This window comes from Poecilia reticulata, linkage group LG4 (assembly GCF_000633615.1).
Source record: "Poecilia reticulata strain Guanapo linkage group LG4, Guppy_female_1.0+MT, whole genome shotgun sequence".
Classification (NCBI taxonomy): Eukaryota; Metazoa; Chordata; class Actinopteri; order Cyprinodontiformes; family Poeciliidae; genus Poecilia; species Poecilia reticulata.
In genome coordinates, this window is record NC_024334.1 from 11,878,467 (window position 1) to 11,900,786 (window position 22,320).

The 22,320-nt window shown below is 37.0% G+C and overlaps 1 protein-coding gene across 9 annotated transcripts in view; it reads left to right on the top strand.

Moving 5' to 3' along the window:
• pde4cb (phosphodiesterase 4C, cAMP-specific b) overlaps positions 1-22,320 on the top strand; it is a 118,745-nt gene that overhangs the window by 68,695 nt on the left and 27,730 nt on the right. Inside the window, exon 1 of one of the 9 annotated variants that reach the window (XM_008406596.2) lies at positions 7,746-8,096. The exons of 5 other annotated variants lie outside the window; for them this stretch is intronic. In XM_008406596.2, the coding sequence (XP_008404818.1) occupies positions 7,843-8,096 (254 nt within the window). In that variant the 5' untranslated portion in view covers positions 7,746-7,842. Of the gene's footprint in view, positions 1-7,745; positions 8,097-15,925; positions 16,166-20,753; positions 20,783-22,320 lie in introns of those variants that run through there. 3 more of the 9 variants (XM_008406598.2, XM_017304521.1, XM_008406603.2) reach the window with 3 other exon arrangements.

The window sequence follows — 22,320 nt, forward strand, 5'->3', positions numbered from 1 at the left end:
TTCTTTTGTTTTGTTTAATTGCACTTTCAACTCGAGGTTGAACAACAGTTAATCTGTACGCCTGATCAAAATCATCCAATTGAAAGCATACATTTGATTCTACTCCACATAAAAAACCCCATTAAACCTGGTTTCTCTCTGACAATGAATCTGAATAAACCAAAATACTTTCTAATAATTAAAGAAAATAATTTATTATTATTACTTCTTTAAATTTAAACGTTTAGACAGTAAGATTACTTTGATATCGCACATTTTTTAAGCTTCTAAGAGATTAATTCTGAATATCTGAGTGTGTTTTTGATTAAAATCGTAAGCAGTATTTTAGTCTGGTTTAAAAGTAATTTCTTTTTGCCTGAAGCTGTTCAGCTGTCAGTTATATCCAAGTATAAACATGGCAATGTTTATCTGAACATTCAGGCAGGAGATTTTTCTGGACGTTTGGTGTGAAATGTGTCTATTCTACCTAGGAAAGAAAACAAAACAAAAGAAACCAAAAGATGTTTTGGAAATGCTTCTGGTAGCAGAACGCTGCGAGAAGCAGAGAAATGAGACTTTTATGAACATCGACAGGTGAAGGAGACTTTCTGGTCTTGCAGGAAACCTTTGCTTCTGCTTCACCGAGAACAAATGACTTTTTATTATTTTGTACAACCGTCTGGTAATGCTGTATTTTCCACATTTTCTTAAAAAACAAACTTTTACTTGACTTGTAAAAGTCAAGTAAAAGTTGACTTTTACTTGACTTTTACTTGACTTTTACGTGCTAAGACATTCCAGCAATGTCTTAGCACGACATTGCTGGAAGCATAAAAACCAGTTAATAATTTCTTGATGCTTCTATAGAATAATGAAATAAGGATTTTCTGATATTGATATCTGAGGTTTGGTGTCGGCCGATACCAATCCGATACAGAAGAACAGTGCTGAATTATTAAAATGTTTCTTTTGTTTTTCACACAGATATAAATATAATGAATTACACATTCATTTGATAACTAAACAGCACACTTGAATGCACTAAAAGCTTCACATCTTGGTGAAATGTGTAAAAACAATTTAAATTTGTTCAGTCGGTGCAATTAGGAGTAAATGTGAAATAAATAATGAAGAAACTGAAACTAACAGAAAAGAAAATATGTCAGACACGTAATAATAAACCTTCTTTGAAAATGATTCAGAAAGCTCAGTTAGGATTTCTAAATAGAATGTAAATGAAATCATAAAGCATAGAATTAGACTGAATAGATCTGGCAATGTAGATTGGACGCATTGTCACCGATAATCGATCTGAAATGTTATTCAATATCGTGACGGATGCAGATATTATTATTAAATCGATGTATCTTTTCAAACTGCTTTCATATATATTTCTCTGTGGAACATAACGTGACACACTTCTTCTCTCCTGCTGTGATTATTTATTACATTTCTCTCCAGTTCTCCACCTACAAACTTCCTCCCAATCATGAAACCACCGACCAATTTCTGACTCTGTTCTTCAAAGCATATCAGTGTAAACTTGGCACTGACCCCTCTCCCTCCCTCCACACACACACACACACACACGCACACACACACAGTGTCAGTCGCACTCACAGGGACAGATGCATGCACATTCATGACACTCCTCCCTCACAGCTTGTTCTCATTAGCAGAAGTAATGCTGTCATAGGAGCCAGAAGCCAGCTGGGCTGGAGAAGTCATTTGGCTGCTGGGATTTGGTTACACTGTGGCCCAACAAACACTTCATTCCCAGTAAATCCCTGACCCCAGCATCTGCTTCTGAGCCCGATACGTTTCCCAACCATGTTGCACAAGAAGCCTGGTGGAGTAAAATGGGTTTTATTTTAATGTAACTTTAGATTTATAATTGTGATGCTGGGGTTGTCAGCCGTGATGTTGCTTGTTTGTGTTAAAAATAGGCAGAGTGCCCCAGGTTTCTACATCGCTGTGCTTTGTTCATTTAAGCCCAAAACTATTCACACCCTTGTTGCAGATTGAACTTTATCCATTGTCTATGCCTGGAAACAGATTTAAAGCATTGTTTTTTTTTTAATTAGCAACATAGAGCCAAAGAAAAAAAAACTAAAAAAACTAAGAGTCCACTTCACTGAAGCCCATTGAAAACCTCCTGGTTATTTCACCAAATATTGATTTCTGAACTCTTCTGGATTTGACAGAATGGACATCAGAAATAATTACATGCCCTCTCATTCCTTAGTTACATTGAAAACTTATTGACCATAGAAATTATTAAGCTGCACTTCTATTCGGCTGAAGGAGGCATTAAGCTGTAGTTACAGCAGGTCGCCACCAGTGGGCGTGTAGACCACAGTGAGCACTCATGCGCAGTAACGGCTGATCAGCGCAGGCGCTAACTGTTGCTCTGTCTGTGTTGCTAACAGACAGAGTGGGATCATGTAAATAGTTAACGCTGCTATTTACATGATCCCACTCGCAGCTACGGTAGAATAGTCGGATATTTGAGCAAAAGATACGAATGATTAATTGTTTGATCGAGATTGGAAATATTTAGCAAGCCAACGGAAATTGAGCGCATTGTCAACAATAAAAAACGTCCCTGTGAAATCATGATTATTTATTAAGTGTGCAACATTGAGTTAAAATATTAATATTGTTGTTTCTAAATGAATATGAACTTGTTTTCTTTGCATTATTTGATGTCTGAAAGCGCTGCATGTTTTTCGTTACTTTGACCATTTCTCATTTTCTGCAAATAAATACAGATGTTTTGCTTGTAATTTCAGATACATGTTGTTATTAGTTCATAGGATAAAAGAACAATGTTCATTTTACTCAAGCATATACCTATAAAAAGTAAAATAAGAGAAACTGATCATTTTAAGTAGTCTTGATTTTTTCCAGAGCTATATTTCCTCTGACTAGATGTGATATTAGTGTTTTTTAGTGACCTGAATTTCCTAGAGAATCTGAGGATGGAGCTAAAGATTAGGTTTATGGCATTAGAGACTTTCCACTGTACAAGACTTGGAGCTCGTCTCCAGCAATAAATCGTCACGAGTGACGAGTGGAAACATGCAATAACCTAGATGGAAGCTATTTGATTTGATTTATTTATTTCAAACAATATGATCATATTTTCACTTATAACTAGGACTTTTTTATACCAATATTAAGGAATTATTGACTTAAAATGAGCTCATATTTCTTGATAAAAGTTACTTGCAGGCTAATTTTGTCTTATTTTGAGATATTCACACCAGAAACTAAACCAGAAATACCTGGCTAGGTTTTGCATGGTATGAGGGACAATATGTTGCATTTTTTTTAGTCTAATCATTTAAACAGACAGACAAGTTGATTTCTAAAGAACTGTAGGCATAAGATTGAAATACATTGTGTGATGAACTTTATGTTTGATTAATCTTTCGGATTCAGTGTCAGGTTTTTGCTGTTTTTTCTCTAAAAAAATGACTTTTCAGTTACGTTCTGCTACCGTTGATAGTCTAAAGTCTGATGTGTATCCACATGTCTTTTATTTGCACACTGAGTGAAAAATAAGCCAAAGAAAACTTTAGAAGTACCTCATTAAGCCTAATATTGACAACCACTTAAAACATTACAACAAGGCTTTCATTTTATTTGGACGCTGATGCCTGACAGTTTGTCAAGAAGCAAATGTCCACCTGGTCTTAATGATTTAAAACAAACCTGTGCTGTTTAGCTCTATGTTCTGTTTACCTTTAATAAAAGGTGTGAGGTTTTAGTGCTTTTCCTGCCAGGAGGCTGATAAACAGGACGGGATGTTCTGCAGTATTGTGTTACTCATGCTTCTGAGGAAACATTATAACAGGGAGCCTTTCATCAAGCCATGCAAATTCAACAGGGCCAACTCTTTAGATGAGAAAACAAATCTGGATCACAACTCTGCTTCAATCTGCAGCAGCTGGAGGGGAATTTGATGTTTTTGACGTGTTTTTGCTCATGGGTGCTTGATTGATCTCTTGCTTTCCCATGTCAGTTTTGTTTTTATTATTTTAAAACATAATTAAAATTCATTTTCAGTTTCCATGGAGGATTTTAGCTCATGGTTCCACTTAATATAAGTAAATAAGTGATTATACTCATGATTTGCTTCAGCAACACTGGAAAAAATTGTTTTAGTTTCTAGTGCAAATATATTAGTACCATTGAAATAAGACAAAACTAACTTAAAAGTGACTTTTAAGCAAGATACGAGAGTTTTTAAATGTCAATAATTCCTTAGAATAAATTTAGAAAGTATTAATTCCACTGGCAGATTATTTCACTTATAAAAATAAAATTTTCCCATGTTATAGGTGAAATAATCTGCCAGTGGAACCAGGACTTTTTATCAGTATTCAAGAATTATGGATTAAAACAAGCTCTATATCTTGGTGATAAGTAAGTTAATTTTGCACCAGAAAAAGACAAAAATACATGGTAGGATTGTGTGTTTTTGCAGTGAACCTGTTTATGGTTACTAATAGCACAACACATTGCTTCTAATTTTTCAGAAATGAGGAAATTGTATCATTATGCTGTATAGACATGCACATGTGGTGAACTAGAGGTCAGTGGTCTGGTCTGGTAATAATTTAATATGCTGGAATGACAGAAAATAATTATTTTTTCTCTTCTGAAACATGCTGGCAGAAGGACTTTTTCTCATACTTTTGAACAACGGAGCCGTTAGTGTAGCAGCAGGCCAAGTGATGTAACCCCACAGGCATCTGTGACTTTTAATTTAATTGGGACAGAAATAATATAAGTCATGAAGTTAGTTAGATATAATCAGAATGTTATGCAATATTGTTGTTGAAATTTAAGAAGGAAATGGTAGCTTTGGTAGTATTGTTTGTAGTATTTGTAAAAAATGTGGAGGTAAATGTTGAAAATTCTCCATTTACAGTACATCCCCGCCTGTTTATGATTCAGTGTTTACAGAATTCACTGTTTAATGTCGCTGCAATTTATTCTCAGAAAATTTCCTGTTTGCTTACACTTGTTTGCGGAAGATATCTGAAACATTCAAAGGAAATGCTGCGTGGGAAGCTGAAACAACGAGGTGCAATCGTAGTCGAAACTCTGGCATTTGAGTTTGCATTTATTCTAATAGTGGTTTGGTCTGTTTGGTACTATTTACAGATTTACTGGCATTACATTTGTTTCTCAAATATTCAGATAAACAGAGGAGTTCATGGTTGACTCTGAGGTGCCCAGGTCTACAAAACAGTCACGATTTGCGGATTGGTGAGGATAAATGCGGAGGATCCCGGCTGAGAAGGAAAAAGATCAGTTTAATGAAAATGTCAGCGTACAAAAATCCAGGCAGCACAGGGGGGCAGCGGCAGAGGCCCTAACTCTGGTAGCAACTGGTAAACTCCTACCTGAACAGACAGTAGTGACAACAAACTAATGACTACAACTATTGACAAGAACCTGACAAGGAAACAACGAGGATCCGGCAAGGAGCAGGGAACACAGGTGGGATTAAATGCACAAGGAAGGTCATCAGGGGAAATGAGGGACAATCGAGGGGCAGACGGGGCGACACGGGACAACACGGAGATCCAACTGAACACAGAAACCTACCGTAAATCAATACCCATAAAAACCAAACCCTCTCAAAAACAAGCCCATCTCATCAACCCTCCACCACCACTGACATGAGGTTTTTCTGTTGACATGCTGTGCTTCGTTTCCTCAATGATCAATTCTTGGAAACATTGACTACTATCCTGCATGTTTTCCATGGACCTCAGATGGTCTTTAAAACCCCACTTTGGTGCAAACTCAACAAAAAATGTGCAGTTTTTCCTAAATATCCATGCTGGTGTGGAGAGGTCTTCAAAGTGAAATCCCTGCCTCTGCCCCCCTGTCAGCGCCACATCAGCCCATCTGGTTAGACTCTACAATTATTTATTTAAATGGTCTGTCATTGCCGTCCACCTCCACTCCCGCTTGTGACTGCCAACACGTCCATCTCTTGCTGTCTCAGAAGACAAATATTTGCCTGCAGTGTTGACAGTGGGGGAGCTTGCCACTTTGTGACATCAGTGGGTTCCAGTAAGTCCAATCGGTCCCTGTGGTGAAAGGGATCCCACTGCTTCCGTTACTGAGCACTGAAACTTGTGCCGTCTCGCCTTCCAGGTGAACTTTTGCTGTCTTTGAAGTTAACTAAAGAGGGGTTGTGTTAAAATTTTAAGTGTAAACCTGTGGTTTTCTTTACTAGCCTTAGTAAATGTTACAAAATGAAGTATCTTCTTCATGGGATAGTTTAATTAATGTAGCAAAAATAAATAGGTATAAAACCTTAAATTGGCTGTGTAATGTGATGTAGTTACTTCTCTCCCAAAGTCCGTCTCTGATTGGTTAATTTAGTTGGTTCACATGGCAGGATTTTAAAGTTGTCAGTTGAATTTTAAAGATGTTATGCAAAATTTTGATTTTGCATGTTTTTGTACCTCCAGTTGGATTTCTATTGCGTTTACAAGCAGAACAACTCACCCAGTTGTTTTTTATCAATAGGTTAAAGTTTTCGGGTGTCTCTAAAATGACCTGTAATGTCACAAATCAGCAGGCATTGCCCATTACCTAGCAACCTCAGAAAACCCCAGTCTGTTACCTAGCAACCTAAGCTCAACTTGGGTTGCTAGGTAACCCATACAGCTGGTTTTACTGCTGTATGTGCTGTACAACGGCTGCTGGAAAAGGCACATGTTCAGATGTTGACTTACCATTCAGAAACCACTTGCTGCGTTCTTGTTGGTTGTGCAGGAGGCGCCACTTCTGCTTTTCAAAGATGGAAGATTGTATAATTGTGCATCTCTTTGCAGCCGTTTTCACGTATGAGTTTAAACGTTGAGTTGGGAGGCGTGGCCAGCAGAAACAGATTTGGATTTAAAGTGACAAGATGTCTTAAAACAGCTCATTCTAAAAAATGCTCAAATAGACAGAACTGAGCAGACTGAAATATTGTTGTTTAAGAAGAAAACGCAATGAACATATTTTGTATCACCCGTAGACTGATCTTAACCCGTTAAAGGAAGCATATTAGGTCACCTTTAGCATTATTGTTAGAACCATGCCGATAGTCGGAGCGTCGTTAAGATTGTTGGAAGGGAGAATCGGATCAAAAAATTGACATAATTACCTTACCATGTGAAAAAAAAAATTGGAGGAAAACAGAAGCAACCATCTTGCCCATCTGAGCTGGAACCCTAGTCAGTATTCCAGACTTGAGTTGTGATAAATGTTTTTTGTGGCAGAAGACTTCAAAAGTACAAAAGACGAAGAAGCAAACATCTTTCTGATACTGCAGCTTTCTAATCCGACTCTTCCTCTTCCAGTAACAACTTCCACACCGAAGAGGGATCAAAAACAGATTTGGTTTTCCGATTTCTGAGAGGTGTGTATCTTTGTTGAGCCCCAGACAAAACCGCCTGCGTGCAGCAGAGTTCAAACACCACAGAGTATTCACCGTGGTGCAGTAAATCCAGCTGAAGGCTGCTCTCGTCTCTCGCCACACATACTGTACATGCATGTGTTTGTTTTTTTTAAGCCTGGAAGGCGGAGGCACCCAGAAAGAGCCACAGCGAGTGAGCCGTGAAGGGAGGGATTACAAGGAGAGTTCAGCTCTCAACTTGTCCATGTGAATTGGGAGCCGGTCGCCTCTGTTTCACCACATGAAGCAGCAGCATGCCGTGGAGGAAATAACTCTTTGAATCCCACCTTGCTTTCATTCCCTGTCGCTCCCGTCCCTCGGACTGGAGTCATGCCCCCGAACCGCGCCATGGAGGGCTTCCCTCCGTCCGCCCGCGTCTCACTGGAGACATGTTGCAGAGGGGAGCAGAGAGACGTCAGGAGCCGAGGAGCAGAGGAACGCTCGCTGGAGGAGGAGGAGGACAATTAGTGGAAACCGAAGCAGAGGGGGAACTCACAGGAATCGCAGAGATGAGTTTACCGACTAACTGTATGTACCTGGCGCCCTCGGTCCAGGATCGCTGCTTCAAAGTGCGGAGCGGGAACATCTGCGGGTCACCGTGCGCCGTCAACCGGCCCATAGATATCGTCCAGAAGCGTAGGCGGTAAGACCGATGTGACATCAGTCCAGCTGTAGTTGTTACACAACTTCAAAGTGTTGCTACACAATGGAAAGCTGGTTTTATGCAAAGTTGCAGAAATTATGTTCATTTATATGAGGAGAAAGATGTGAGTCTTTGGCGTAAGACTTATTTTATTTTAGGTCATCCACCCAGGGAAGATTTCTACATGCAGTCATATTCAATGAATTAGAATATTGTTGTTATATAAGTTATAAGTTGTTTTATTTCAGTAAATTCTCTAAGTGAAGAAACATTTTATAGATTAATTACACACAGTCTAATGTTTTTAAAGCTTCATGTCAGTTTATTATGATGCTTTTCTGATCAGAATATTTTAAAATATACTTTTAATTTGACAAATCTTCTAATTTATTGAAAGGAAATGTGAACTGTGAAGTTGTGGTGTTCAAATATAGTTTATTTATTCTGCAACATACTTGGATTTTTTTTCAAGCTTTTTTAAGCACGTTCTCAAATAGTAAAAACATGAATCCTAATCCAAATGAAACACAACCAGAATCAAACTCTCACATCGACTCTCGCTTCAGGAACGGCTGCTATTATCTTTTCGACACATATCTCTGAATTATTTCTGTTCAACACCGACGTTACTTTTGCACCAGCTGTAGATATTCTGAATGTTTTACCCTCACAAGTCTTTGAATCTGTCGGGTTTGAACTGAGGTCAGACTGCTTTAATTTGATTTCCTAAAAATCCGGATGGAGCATCGACTCTCGGCTCCTGTTACCTTTTCATGCACTTAATCACAGCCTCGCAGAAACTTCCAGGGTTTTGATCCACATAGCCCATCACAAGTTTAAATGCTTTTATCACTGACGTGAATATCATTACTTTGGGGCTTTTAATCTTTTTTTTTTAATCAGTTGCTTATTTTTATTGACTTAAAAACAAGCTCCAATATTTTATTGGAAAGTTGCTTGCAAGTTGTTGTATTTCAAATATACTAAGATAAGCAAGGAAAAAATCTTCCCTAGTTTGTTCATCATGGTAGTGGCAGCATTATGCTGTTCGGCTGCATATAAAGTAATGAAAAAGGAGGTTTTCGGGTCAGAGATCTCAAACATGACACATTCAGAGTGGATAAATCAGGCCGATGTTAAGCTTCTGCATCTCCAACATGATGATAATTTGTGGACTAGAGTTAAAAAACGGCTGATCCAGGAAACCAATGGAGTCAAATGAACTGTAGGGAGTCAGAATCAAGATTTTCTGCACAAGCAAGGAATTTGACTTCAGCTTTAAGCACTTTCAGTAGAAATGTTCATGTCCAATGATTTTTATTATAGATAGGCCATCAAAGCTTGGAGGAAGTTTAAACTGTCTCCCTAGCGACTGGTTTTCACTCAAAGCACTTTGTAGCACTTAAAAGTTTGTGTCCAGCATGTGTGGGGTCAGCTGCTCTTTTTCTGATTTTAAAGCTCTACAGATCCTGGATAGAGGAAAGGTAAATCCTGGAGATGGTCTCTCCAGATCATTCCTGTCCTGTTTTGTGGATGAGTGTTGGATAAAGTCAGAACAGACGACCAGCAGCTCCTGTCGATGGTTTCACTTCTCGAGTTTCCACAGGAAGAACAGAGTTTCTGTGCGAGTCTCACAGGGATTTCTGTGGAAAAGGCCAGTTGAATCACGTCGTTTTGGTCTGTTCCAGGAGCGAAGTGGTGAATCATTTGGACTGATGTGACGATTACTGACATACTTAAAGCTTCTGATTATTAGAAAAACAGTCACCAAACTTTTCAGCTTCCAGTAAATAAAACCATAAAGTAATATGGTTGCTTGTTGAATGATAATATCCTTTAACAAGGATAGTATCACATTCTCCCTCAGGAGGATGTCATTATTGCTGTTTTCATCTCTTATTTTACTAATTCCATTAAAGCATACTAGTATTTACTCTTTATCGTAACATTAACACAAGTTTTAAAACTTTTCAGCATTTCATGAGGAGAAAGAAGAAATTAAACTTTCATGTTACAGTATAACAAAATTAATCTAAATATCTAAAACCTTAGTTCATAAATTCAGTGCATCTAAATAGTTTTATAACTTTTTTAACTCCTGATCCAAATTATTCTATATTCTAGTCCATCAAGATATTTCATTTCTAATTTATTTTACTTTATACCTGACAGATGATAACGTAAACCTTAAAGGGTTTAGATCCGAACATGGAACCTTGTGGGACTCCACATTCAATGATGAATCAGTTTGAGCTCTGATACTTCATCTGAGAACTTCACAAACTGTTTCCTGTTTAACTGCTCAGCCTTTTATGAACATTATTTCTGCAGTGTTATGAAAGTAAAAATGTAGAATCTGTGTTAGAATATGATTTTTTTAAACTTAACATTAATCTATTTTGCAAGCATGATGTTAAAACTGTGTGATTAAAAATCCGTTTGATTCTTTTTTTTCCTGTTTTTTCCCACAGTGGCGTCTTGACAGTGTAACAGTGTAGAGTTTTTATTGATCTGCATTGAATCTTAAATCAGATTCACATGCCTCTTTAATTTTGCTGAGAGGAATGAGAGTCAGTAAATAAGTTATAGAGGTGATGATTTCCAGAGTTTCCCAAACACATCAGAACCAAGTAATTCCTTATTTTTGTCATTTAATTTAAACATCATGTTGTTTATGAAAACTCAGACAAGGAGGTAAAACTTACTACCTCCTCAAAAGGGTATTTATTACAGTCCCAAAAAAGAAACTGGAATCAAAGTTTATATTTTAGAGCTCCAAATGGAAATCAGTAACTAAAAGATGAAATTCCTGAAGGTTTTTACTGTATATTAGAAGCACATGGTGGGCAAACTGAAACTAAAGTTGTTGTCAGTGATTGCGGGATGACGACACGTTACTGGGACCAGATGTTTGTCTGCCTCCTTACGAGTCACAGAAGGAAACACTGACTGTGCGGCTGACCTTCCAGAAAGTAATGACGCCATCAGCGGGGAGGTGGGGAAAGGATCAAAGTAACTTTATAATGTCAACCCTGTAATAAAAGGGGGAAAAATCAAGGGCACGCTGCAAACGAATGCTGAGCTGAACATATTTATAGGTACGATGGATTTACCACACGTATCTAATGATGAAGTCGAAGCAGAAAGAGCAGGAGAATCTGTTTGAAGTGATTCATGCAATCTTTTCCTACATTTTCAGGAAAGGGGAACACGTCATTTTGTTTCTTATTTAGTTAAAGGGGCCGTTGACTGTGTGGAAAAGGATGATTAGTGGCTAATTATTCGCCTACGTGACTTTTAAATTCTCCTTTTTCAAACAGGAGCTGATGTTTTCGATAGTCGTTGTGGGAAGAACAGATGTTTGTACCTGAACAAAAAAGGAAATCTTAGAGTTCAGCTGATGTGTTTGCCATCAATGTTAAAGAGGATAATTCATAAGTTAGTGAGATTTGTCATCCAAAACATAAATGTTTACATTTCTTCTTTTTATTTCAGAAATTTCATTGTTGCTCTGAGATTGAGCTCTTCTTGTCTGACTTTTGTTCTTTCAGAAAATCGCAAATATGACGATTTTTAAAGTTTTTTTGCTGATCATTACAGGGAAAGTCAATCATGTAGGTTGTCTGTAATGATCGGGCTGCTTTTAAAACATTTTAAACTTTATAATGAAGAGTTTCTATGAAATAAAACAATTCATTTGAAGGAAACATTTCTATTTTAATCTAATCATGACATTAATTACCAAAGAAATGCAGGTTGACACAGTAAACAAAGTGTGAATCACTGAATTCCCATTAAAACTCCAACAACTGAGCACGACTTCAGGATATTCTTATGTTTTTTTTTATAGATTATTGACAAAAAAAAAAAGATTTTTTCCAAATGTCATCAAATATTTAGCTGTATATTAAGCATATTCAGGGGATTTCTTTTTCAAAAGCTGCTTTAATTTCATTGCTGACCTTACGGAAGCTCAGTCCTGCCAAAACTGGTGATAAATATATAAATATAGTGCTTGATAAAGTAATAAATGTGCCAAATAAACAACAATAATAATAATAATAATTTTCCCAACTTATTTTATTATACAGTGTGACAATCATCATTTTCAACTCCATTAATTTAACATTATTTTATTTCTAATATTTTGTTAATTAGTTTCATTTTTATTTTTCAAGTTCTGCAGTTATCTATTAATAATTATTTTTATTTATAGCCACTTTTTTACTATACATTTATTTTCTCTTTTGCCTTTTTGCGGAAACTAAAGTTAAATTAAACGGACAAAGTAACTTACAGAAAGATGCTTAGATACGCTATAAAATGATGCGTACAGGAGCTTTTTTTTACTCTGCTAAATATTTCCTGTTTTAGATCAGTCAGTAGTAACAATATTATTTATTTTTTGTTTTTTTTCTTAGCAGTTGTTGCACTTTCTTCGAATTAAGAAGTTCAGTATTTGGAATTTCTTAAAATCTCACTTCATTGATTATTTTCCAGTAAATTTTTCTTCATCATTACTTTTGCCAGCTCCAAGTTATTTCAGTGACTATTGTGTTTTTGTTTTTTTATTTGTTTATAACCAGAGAAGTAGCACTACTTTTTTCCACGTCTGTATCTCACATTTTCTCCCGTTTTTGCCTCTGATTGCTCTTTTTAGTTGCGGACGTGTCTCCTCAGCAATAATGAGGATGATGATAAAGACTGAAGTCAGACTCGGAGTTGCTCATTACGTTGTGATTAATCTCTCAGCAGGGATTCCCCATGATAACTAGACTCTGACTCATGCAGTTAGGAGAAGCTTGTCTTCCTGGGAACAAGCAGTTTGGTGTTTTTGACTTTTGAAGTGTAGGTTGACAGAAGCGAGGCAGTGAAGCTGCTGCTCCTCCTGCAGCTGATGTCTCAGTCTGAGGCGCTCAGTGTTGCTGTTTCTGAGAAAGTCGTGGTGATTTATGTTGTGTTAGGGCTTTTCTCTGCAAACGTCATGGCAGCTATGCAGTTGATGGTTTATTTCTCCCATGCAAAGCGCAGGGTTGTTAAAAGGTCGTCCAATTTTATGTTTACGTATAGAAGCTGTTGCTTTTTGGCTGCTTGTACAGATTTACAGCAGCGCACACATTCAGGGTAAAAACATGTAAAAAAGTTTCAAGTGTATTTCTTATGGTAGCAGTAATATGGAAATGAATCACATTTCTGATTTTAATTAATTCATTTTAATACTTTCCAGATGCGTAGGAAGAGTTGGATCTAATGTAAAATAAAGGAATTAAGATAAGCCCAGTTTCAGCAGCCTAGTTTTTATTAAACTCAGAGGAAGTAAATCAAGGTGCAATCTGTTGATTGACAGGTTATGAGATTGAAAAAATCAGTCAATCAAGGTGCAAATATTAACTTCAGTTAGGGCTGAAACGATGAATCGTGATGAATCAATTATTGAAATAATTGTCAACTAATTTACTAATTAATTAATCATTAAGTGAAGTAAACAGACTCTGAAAATAGGCGAGTTGCTGAAAGAACAACACATTCAGAGCGGTAATGAAGCCAAAATTTTATTTAAAAATATTTACATTTTTCATTGAAGATTAAAAAAACTTATTTTTCTGTAAATATTCTCTACTGAGAACTCCTTAAGTGGCTTCAATTGGTTCAAATTATATTCAAAAAAAAAAAAGTTGTCTATTATGCATCAAGTTATTCACCGCTTAACCATAAAACAGCAGATCAGCGATACCCTATGCTGATGTTAAGTCAAACAGAAACAGCTGGACTTTTCACATGTTGATGTTAGAAATTGGTTTTTTTTAGCTGCAGATTCATCCTTTGCTACAAATGATCAATAATCTACTAAAGGAATGCTGTTACTGCATTTTAAGCAAGAAAACGTGTATCTTATTATTCATGAAAGGAATTGAATTATTTAATTGCGTCTTTTAATGTATTCAACTAATGTAGTTTCCTGCATTCTTTGCAAAAAGTCCTCCTCACATAAGGAGCTTAACCACGAGGAAGTGAAATTATCTCATCTTTCATGACCAAAATGACAGATAAATGTGGAGCCACATCTAGTTTGACTGACTGGAATCTCACCTGAGATTTTTTTGACCCTTGCAGCAGCAAAGAAAAGCTGACCTTTGACACTGATGCAGCAGGTCGCCCTGCCCTCTGAGAGCTGCGCCGCTTGCCAACATGCCACAACCTGACACACATGCAGTCTACATGAGGTCAAAAGTCAAACCTGCCGGTGCTTTAGACGGTGGTGTGGAAAGGTGGAGTCACGTCGGCAGATGAAGTCGTGCTCTGAGATGACGAGTCATCTCTAATTATCATCATCTCTCTGCAGCTCTTGCTGCTTTCTCATATATTCTCCAAGTGCAGGCAGATTCCCTGCAGCTCCTGTGACAAATTTTCTGCTGGAGCGATTTAATAGCTCATATCTGGCTCATGTCAGTCCAGTTTCTGCACCAAAGAGATGCGGTACTGGGAAAAAGTATTTTTCCGCTCACAGATTCCTTCTTTTTGTTTTGTGTACTCCGATCATCAATCAAACATTTAATGTTGTGCTTGGATGATCTGAGTTCATGTTTGCAGTTTTCAAATCAAGATTTCACATTTTGGAAAAGAAAAAAACATGCAAACCAACTTGACCTTATGTGGAAAAAGTGAGACTAAGCACATTTTTTTTGTATTTTATTGTTTTAAACAAAAGCCACAAAGAAATGAATGGTATTCATTTTTTCTTTTAAATATTTGTGCAAATGCTGGACTGAATTATGCCTTGCTGCAAACAATATTTCTTTATATTTACGGACAAAATATGCTCAATTTAAAGTCTAGATTTTTTAATAATCTCTCAGTGTAATTTGTTCTCAGGTCTTCTGAAAATCTTTTTTGTGGCTGTAATTATTGCATCAACTAATGATAGAAGTAGATTCATTTATATATTTAAATTTTTAAAGAAACTCACCTGCAGCTTCTTCAAGTATAATGACTCACAATTTGTTCAAATATTGCATTTCTGAGCTCTGCCAAACCCAGAAGGTTTTAGAAATGACCTCACATTTTTCACCTCAGCCTCAAACATCTTTTCCATACATAGTCGAGTCTTTTATATTCAATATACATGTCAACAAACTGTAATTAGTTGCGTTCACAGCTTAGAATTTAAACAGTGAGCGGCACTTGGTGTTCCCTGTTGGAGTTATTTACCGCTGCCTCCTTTCTTTTTGGCTCTCTTACTGTAAACTGTTGCTATTCTTCTCCACTCTGATGCCACGAATCCCTTCAGTTTCCTCTTTAAGCAGACATGATCTTAAACCAACAAAGACCCAAAGATTCTTCGTTTATCTGCTGTTTTCTTTTTTCTGAGAAGCCACCCGTCCGTTCCGGGTTTTTGACCCGAGGTGACGGCTGACGGGAAATATTGACGTGACAATGGCTGTTCCCTGGCCTTGCTCCCAAATCATTTCCAATTCGCAGTTACAGCCTCATCCTGCTGAACCGCAGAGTTTCCCCCCGGAGTCTTTCTGCTCCGGTCCTACAAACAAACACGTCTCAGCAGAAGTCCCACAAGCCGAGCCAGCTGGTTTCTTTTTGATTTGATTCATATGGCATCAGTTTTGTAAAAGTTTTTGGTCTCTGTTTTGGTGTAAAAACAAAACTGCAGCGAACGGAGCGTTGGGCCGGGAATAATTTCAGGCCTGCGAGGCAGCGGGTCGATTGACATTTCAGTGACAAGCCACGAAACTCTAACTGACGTCAGCAGACGAGCATTATTGTGTTTCTGTCACTGTGCTGTTGGGTATTGCAGATGGAAGAGTGGACTGGAGTGTTATCCTGACATCTCTGCAACTCCAGGAATGATGATCCACTCTGGGGCAAATTAAAGCCCAGCAAAGCAGCCTTGTTCTCTCATTTTGTGCCCCGGGGAGCAGCAGGCGAGAAGCGCAGAGTTTTGATGAGCGAGGAAGCAAGGCGTCCACATGAGGCCCGGTCCCACGCTGTCAGTCACAGGTGAATTTTATCACCGACGTAGTCGTGAGGGGTCCGCATACGCAGCAGGACGCCAGGTAGGAACCGGGGAACTGAGGGAACTGTTCAGTTTTTGTTGAAACATAAATATAAGTCCTTGCATCGTTTAAATAAAAGAGACCGAGTTTATTATATATGATGGAAGTTCCTGCAGTTGACATTGACGATGAGGAAAATTAATTAAAGGTATATAGTGAATTCCCAACTTACAATGTAAATAAATTGGAAAGTGTAGGTGGGAGTTTTGATAATCCACATTTTCTTTGTTTATTGAAGACATGTAAGGATATGATGTTTTAGTTTTTTTCTATTTTTTATTATAATAACTTAAATGAACTAAAGGGGAAAATAATATTAATAAGTGGGGCTTTGTGCCTCTGCTGCAGGTCTTTTTACTTTTAGTGCAAAAACATTTATGTTTCTGCTTTCTTGGTTTTATTTGAATCGTTTTATGTAAAGTTTGCTGATTTTGGGAGCATTTTAGTAGCTTTGTGGACAGTCTGTTAGGACTGAAAGAACAAAGTAAGAAACTGGATTTAACTTGGATCAGAACTCATGCAGGATGAAATCCCAATCTGGTCCTGCACTGTGTGCTTTATATCCTTCTGACAAAAAGACAGCTATGTTTAATTCTTATTTTATTACATTTTTTTTTTTACTTCATTTCTTTCACTGTGCTTCCTACTGTTGTTTGGTATAAAACCGTAGAGTAGTTCATCTAAAGCCAGAAGTGAGTCTTTTCTCTGGACCTGGATGGACTAATTGATGAAAATGTTTTGGTATTTACGGTAATGAGATTTAAAGAAGTATTTTTTTTTATATTTGGCGGGTCAGGCTGGATTATTGCAGGATTTACTGAACTTCCTGTTTCTGCAGAGAGAAAAATAATAGTAGATAAGCCTGAGAAAAATGATCTGATTTCATTTTCAACCCTATTAATTCAACACTATACCCATTTCATTTTACATTTTATTTTCCAATCTGGATTTTTTTTTATTTAATTTCTTTTTATTTAAATATATTTTCCTATTTTTTAGAGAAAAAACAAAACAAAAAACCTGCATATCATTAAACCAAAAAATTGTAGCAGGAAAAAGTACAGAAACGTTTTTACTTTGGGTGTGGGGTGACAAATTTACTCTTACTTTTTAATCATACATGGATTTATTTTCTCATCTAATATTTCCTTTTTGCATTTCCTCAACATATTGTCTTGTGCTCACATTAAACTACGCCATCTATAAATGTTTATATTGTCTGACAGATCATATAATGAGCTCAATATTTTCTCACAGTACAAACTTTATATACGTTTCTTTCTTTCCTGTTTTGTGTTTAGAGATGTATCTGTATGGATGGTGATTGATGCTTAGTTGCTTTTGCTTTTTCCCCAAATCACTCCTTTTCATTCAAAACTTTGTTTAGACCATATTCAGAGCAGAATGTCTGTAAGTGTTGAGTGACAGTTATGTATTTAACGTTAGCCTGATTCCTTTCTTTGCAGATTTAGTCAGCATATTGTTGAATTCAACACTGATTTAGTCAGTTAGAGAGTCAGTCATGACGGTGAACCTCAGTTCCTAACATGATGAAATCACATAAGCACATATAAGACCCCGCCACGCCGACATTGTCTCCATCTTGTCGTGTCCTGCTGATCAGAGATGTGATTGGCTGCTTCTGAGCTAATTAGGGAAGGAAGTGGCGCACTCGTTCCTCACCTACAGCCTCAATCACCCTGCGCTGAACGGCTCCAATTAGTGCCATATGTGCATGATTAGAGGAGCGCTCTGAGCCTGTCCTGTTGCTGGGCAAAGACGCTTCGTCTGTGTGTGTGTTTGAGTGTGTGTTGTTGGCCCGAACGAGCCTTTCCAGTTGTGTACCAGTGTGATGCCGGGTTGTTTGATTTTTGGGTCGATGCGAGAGCCAAATCTAGATCTCTGCTGCTGGGGCCTGTAATTACACACACACTGCCTCTCTCTGAGTGTGTGTGTGTGTGTGTGTGTGCGCGTGTGTGTGTGTGTGTGTGTGTGAGTGGTTTGTCCTGGTGCGTTACCCTTTCAACCAGAATCTAATGATGTTAATGCTGATCAGCCACTGTATGGATTCCTGCCTCGCTGGAGGCGCAGAGCTAATCGCTGCAGATATGATCGATACCCATCCTGAGGAGCAAATCAACCTTTGAGGCAAACTCCAAAAAGTTTAACCTCTACAGCTCCACTGAGTAAAATCTACGAACCTTTTATATGTAAGATTTAGAGCATGTGTGTCAAACTCGAGGCCCGGGGGCCAAATCAAATTTGTGTGAAAATTGGCCAGAAACATTGGCTTTTAGTGACTGCTGCCTCAGTCTTACTTGATATCAAGTTATAGACTGTATCCGATACAGTGATTAATACAAAACAAATCACATCTAACATCATACATTAGCTCAAATATAAGAAAACTTGCTTACAAATATATATATATTTTTCCACACAAAATCTGTGATTTTAATAGCAAAAAACAAACACAAAAACAGTCAGTGTAAAAAGATGTTCAATATTAAATTTTTAGAGACACTTATTGAATTCTGAAACAACTATTTATTGATATCTTAAATTAATGGGTTTTATCAATATATTCTGGCACACCAGCCCTTTAAGAACATTTAGAGTTTTGATATGTCCCAAAATGAAACTGAGTTTGACGGCCCAGATTTAGAGTCACAATCCAGACATGTCTGGTACTTGGACTTAAAGTTTTACCATAATATTTTGTGGTACATTTACAATAAAAGTGACAAGAAAAACTATTTATTACATCTTTTTTATATAAGACAAATACCGCTCTTGAAAAACACATCCATTTTTATAAGCATGGATAATAAATCAATAACAATATCACGATAGAAACATATCAATAGATTCGTCTGATAAAATATTCAATCATTTCACTGAACTCCGATTCAGAACCGCACAGCATTCTGGGAGATGTAGTCAGAGGAAAGGTTTTAGCTGCTCAACCTGTCATGGCTAACTAAGCTAGGTTGGTGGGCTCAACTAGCTCTCCCACTCTTTCGTTTCCTAGCAACGAGCTGTTGAGTAACTTGCGGTTGCCTAGCAACGAGCTGTTGAGTAACTTTTGCGATTTTGCCACTGTGCCTCATAACTACTTAAAGATAAAAAATTTTAAAAAATCGCTGTGGAGTGAAAACTGGAAAGGTTTGGCAGTATTTCAAATATTTAAAACAAAAAATCGAATCAATAATATCGATTTTGACTGATATGAAACACTTTCATAATGATACGCGTATCAACCATTTATAATATGCTTCTGTAGGACACCAGTCACATAAATAAGTGTGATTTCTGTCACTAAACTGCTTACAGTATCATATTTTCATACTTATTAAGATTCATTGATTGTCTCGTTAAACAAACAGTGGAGAAAATAGCGAGAAAATAACGAACGGTATTTTTAAACATCGTAATGTTAAATTCAAGATTTTGACCATGACAAGAAATGTATCAAGATAAATGGATTAAATGGAATAAATGGCTCTGGATTCAAGGATTTGAAAGTACATGATAAATATACTAAAATAAATTTAAACATGGAAAGTGTTCCAGGACTTTGTTTTTTTATTCCTTGATTAAAAATAGCATCTGTTTACATTCTTACCTATTATATGGAGCCTTGTTTCTGTAAGTCCTTATTATTGATTTAAAAAATATTTGTTCCACAGGCAGATTATTTAATTTATAACAAGACATTTTTTCATGTTATAAATGGAATAATCTGCCAGTGAAACAAGCTATTTTTCATCAATATTAATATGTTATTTACTTAAAACACTGTATCTATATCTTGATAAAAACTGGAAGATATTTGCAATAAAACCAGGAAAAAATACGTGGTTAGATTTTGTGTTTTTGCAGTGGGTCTATCTATTGGCACATTGGCGTAAAGGAGGAGGAGGCTGGAATAAAACCCACAACTTTCTGATTGCGTTAAAACACAGTTTCCCGTCTTTCCATCAATCTATCCATCTGTTCATCCATCCATCTGTCTTTTTATCCACCTTTTCTGTCCGTTATTCCATATTTTTATTTTTTACTTCGATAAATTCTCCAGTTTTTGTAAAACTGATTAAGTTTGAGTCAAATATTTTCTGGAAAATAAAGAGAAAAAAAATGTGATTCCCATCACTCAGCTGCTTTAAGACAAAGCATCTTTGTTTAGATGTTTTTCTTTATTTTGAACTGGATTTGCTTGTAATGATCTACTCTGATGATATACTCCAGATCCAGATTTTTAAACACTGAAAGTTGTATTTTTTCAACTCTTCCCTTCATTTTAAACTGAAATAAATTAGTAATAATAATTTATAATCCTTATAAAACCAAATCTTTTGTTTTTAAACCTCAGTTGTCTGCTCTGTTCTGGGGCAGGAGTCGATCCTCCGCCTTTAAGTCAGAGGTGACAGAAAAATAATAAATACCCCAGCTGCTGCGACTGGCTGCGCCGCTCCACTCCTGCCGGCTATATTTAGAGCTGCTCTGTGATCAGATGTTGATGTTGGACACAAGCTGCCCGCTCCGTCTGAACGGAGAGCCGCAGTAGATCGGTCAGGTTAATAGAAAGAGCAGCCGGCCTTTTATGGAAGTTTGCAGGTACGTCAAACACGCAAACAGATCGAGTTCATCTGTTCATCTCCCAGCTGGTTTGTATGACCTATAATTATTATTAACAGTATCTAAAAAAAAAACATAAAATCCATGGAAAAGTTCAGTTTTCTCCAAGATGAACAGCATTTTGATCTGCTCTTTTCCTGGAAGATGAGAAAAAGTTTATGTTTTTTTTTTTATAAAGGATGGAATAATCTGTTAGTAGAAAACAACAGGTACTTATAAAAGTATCAGTATCTTATGATTTACATAATATGTTAAAATAAAGGAACAAAGAAATGGATGATGAAAGGAAAGAAGAGGGACGAATGAAAGGGAACAAATGAGAAAAACAAAGTAAGAAAACTTGGAAGTTAAGAATAAAAAGTAGATAAGAATAAAATGCTACATAAATTTTGAACAATATTGAAATATTGAAAAGTTAGAATTAAAAATGGAAGCAAAAAGAAATCAAGACAAAGAAAATATTAACCGAATTAATACAAAAAATAAGATGTGTAGAAAGTAAGGAAGGATTAAATAAAAAGAATGAGCAAGGGAACAGCAGAAACAACAGGTGGATAATAGGGAGGAAAGGAAACAGATGAAAAACAGAAAAATAAAAAAGCATTAAAGTAATGAAGATGAAAGGTAGAAAGGAAAAGACAAAGAAATTAAGAGAAAGGTAGGAATAAAAGAAAGATAACAGCTATTGAACAAATCAGTGAAAGAAAGAACGCTTAAAGGACTGAGAGAAGCGGAAAGATGGAAGGAGAGAAAGAAGAGAAAGGAAAAGAAGACAGAAAGAAGGGAAAAGAAAAGAGATCGGAAGGAGCAAAGAAAGTTGAAAAAAGGAAGGAATCCAATGGATGGAAAGACATGGGAATAGAGAAAGGAAAGATAAAGAAATAAAAACAACACAGTTAAATAAAGAACAGAAGGAAGACAGAAAACGGAAAGAACAAAGTGATGAGGGACATTTTTTCTCCAGAGTGGATATTATTCATTGTTAGATCTGTGGCTTCATGTTTATCTGTCAGTTTTTACACCTTAAAGATTGTTTTACCTCGTGGCAGAAATAGATACGAATCTGCAGAGCTTTGAAACCTCTAAGAGTTTCATGTTTAGATCTCTGTCTCAAGTTTTCCTATAACTCAGGAAACTGCACTTGTCTCTCAGAAACTTGGATCTATCTGAAAACACGCAGAACTTCGGAAATTAGAGGATTTCTTGTGGGAATATGGCCGCCGGTTTGAGCTGAGGTGCAGAGTAAAGGTGGACGAGTGAGTTCGCCTCACTCAGTTTGAACTTTGCAGTCTTATTTTCTCTCTGCACAACGCTGAGATCGACAGAAATAACCACGGTGCTTGTTTTTCTGCCACCCTGCGGCCCGGCCACCCTCTTTTGTGTGTGCAGTCGCGATGACATTTAAACACAGAGAGCGCGAGCGTTCAGGACAAACGAGTGAGAGGGAAAGATCTGTTTGGCACGGCGCTGGATGAGGAGGGAAGCAGCTTGTTTTTCTGCTGCTTTCAGATCAAATG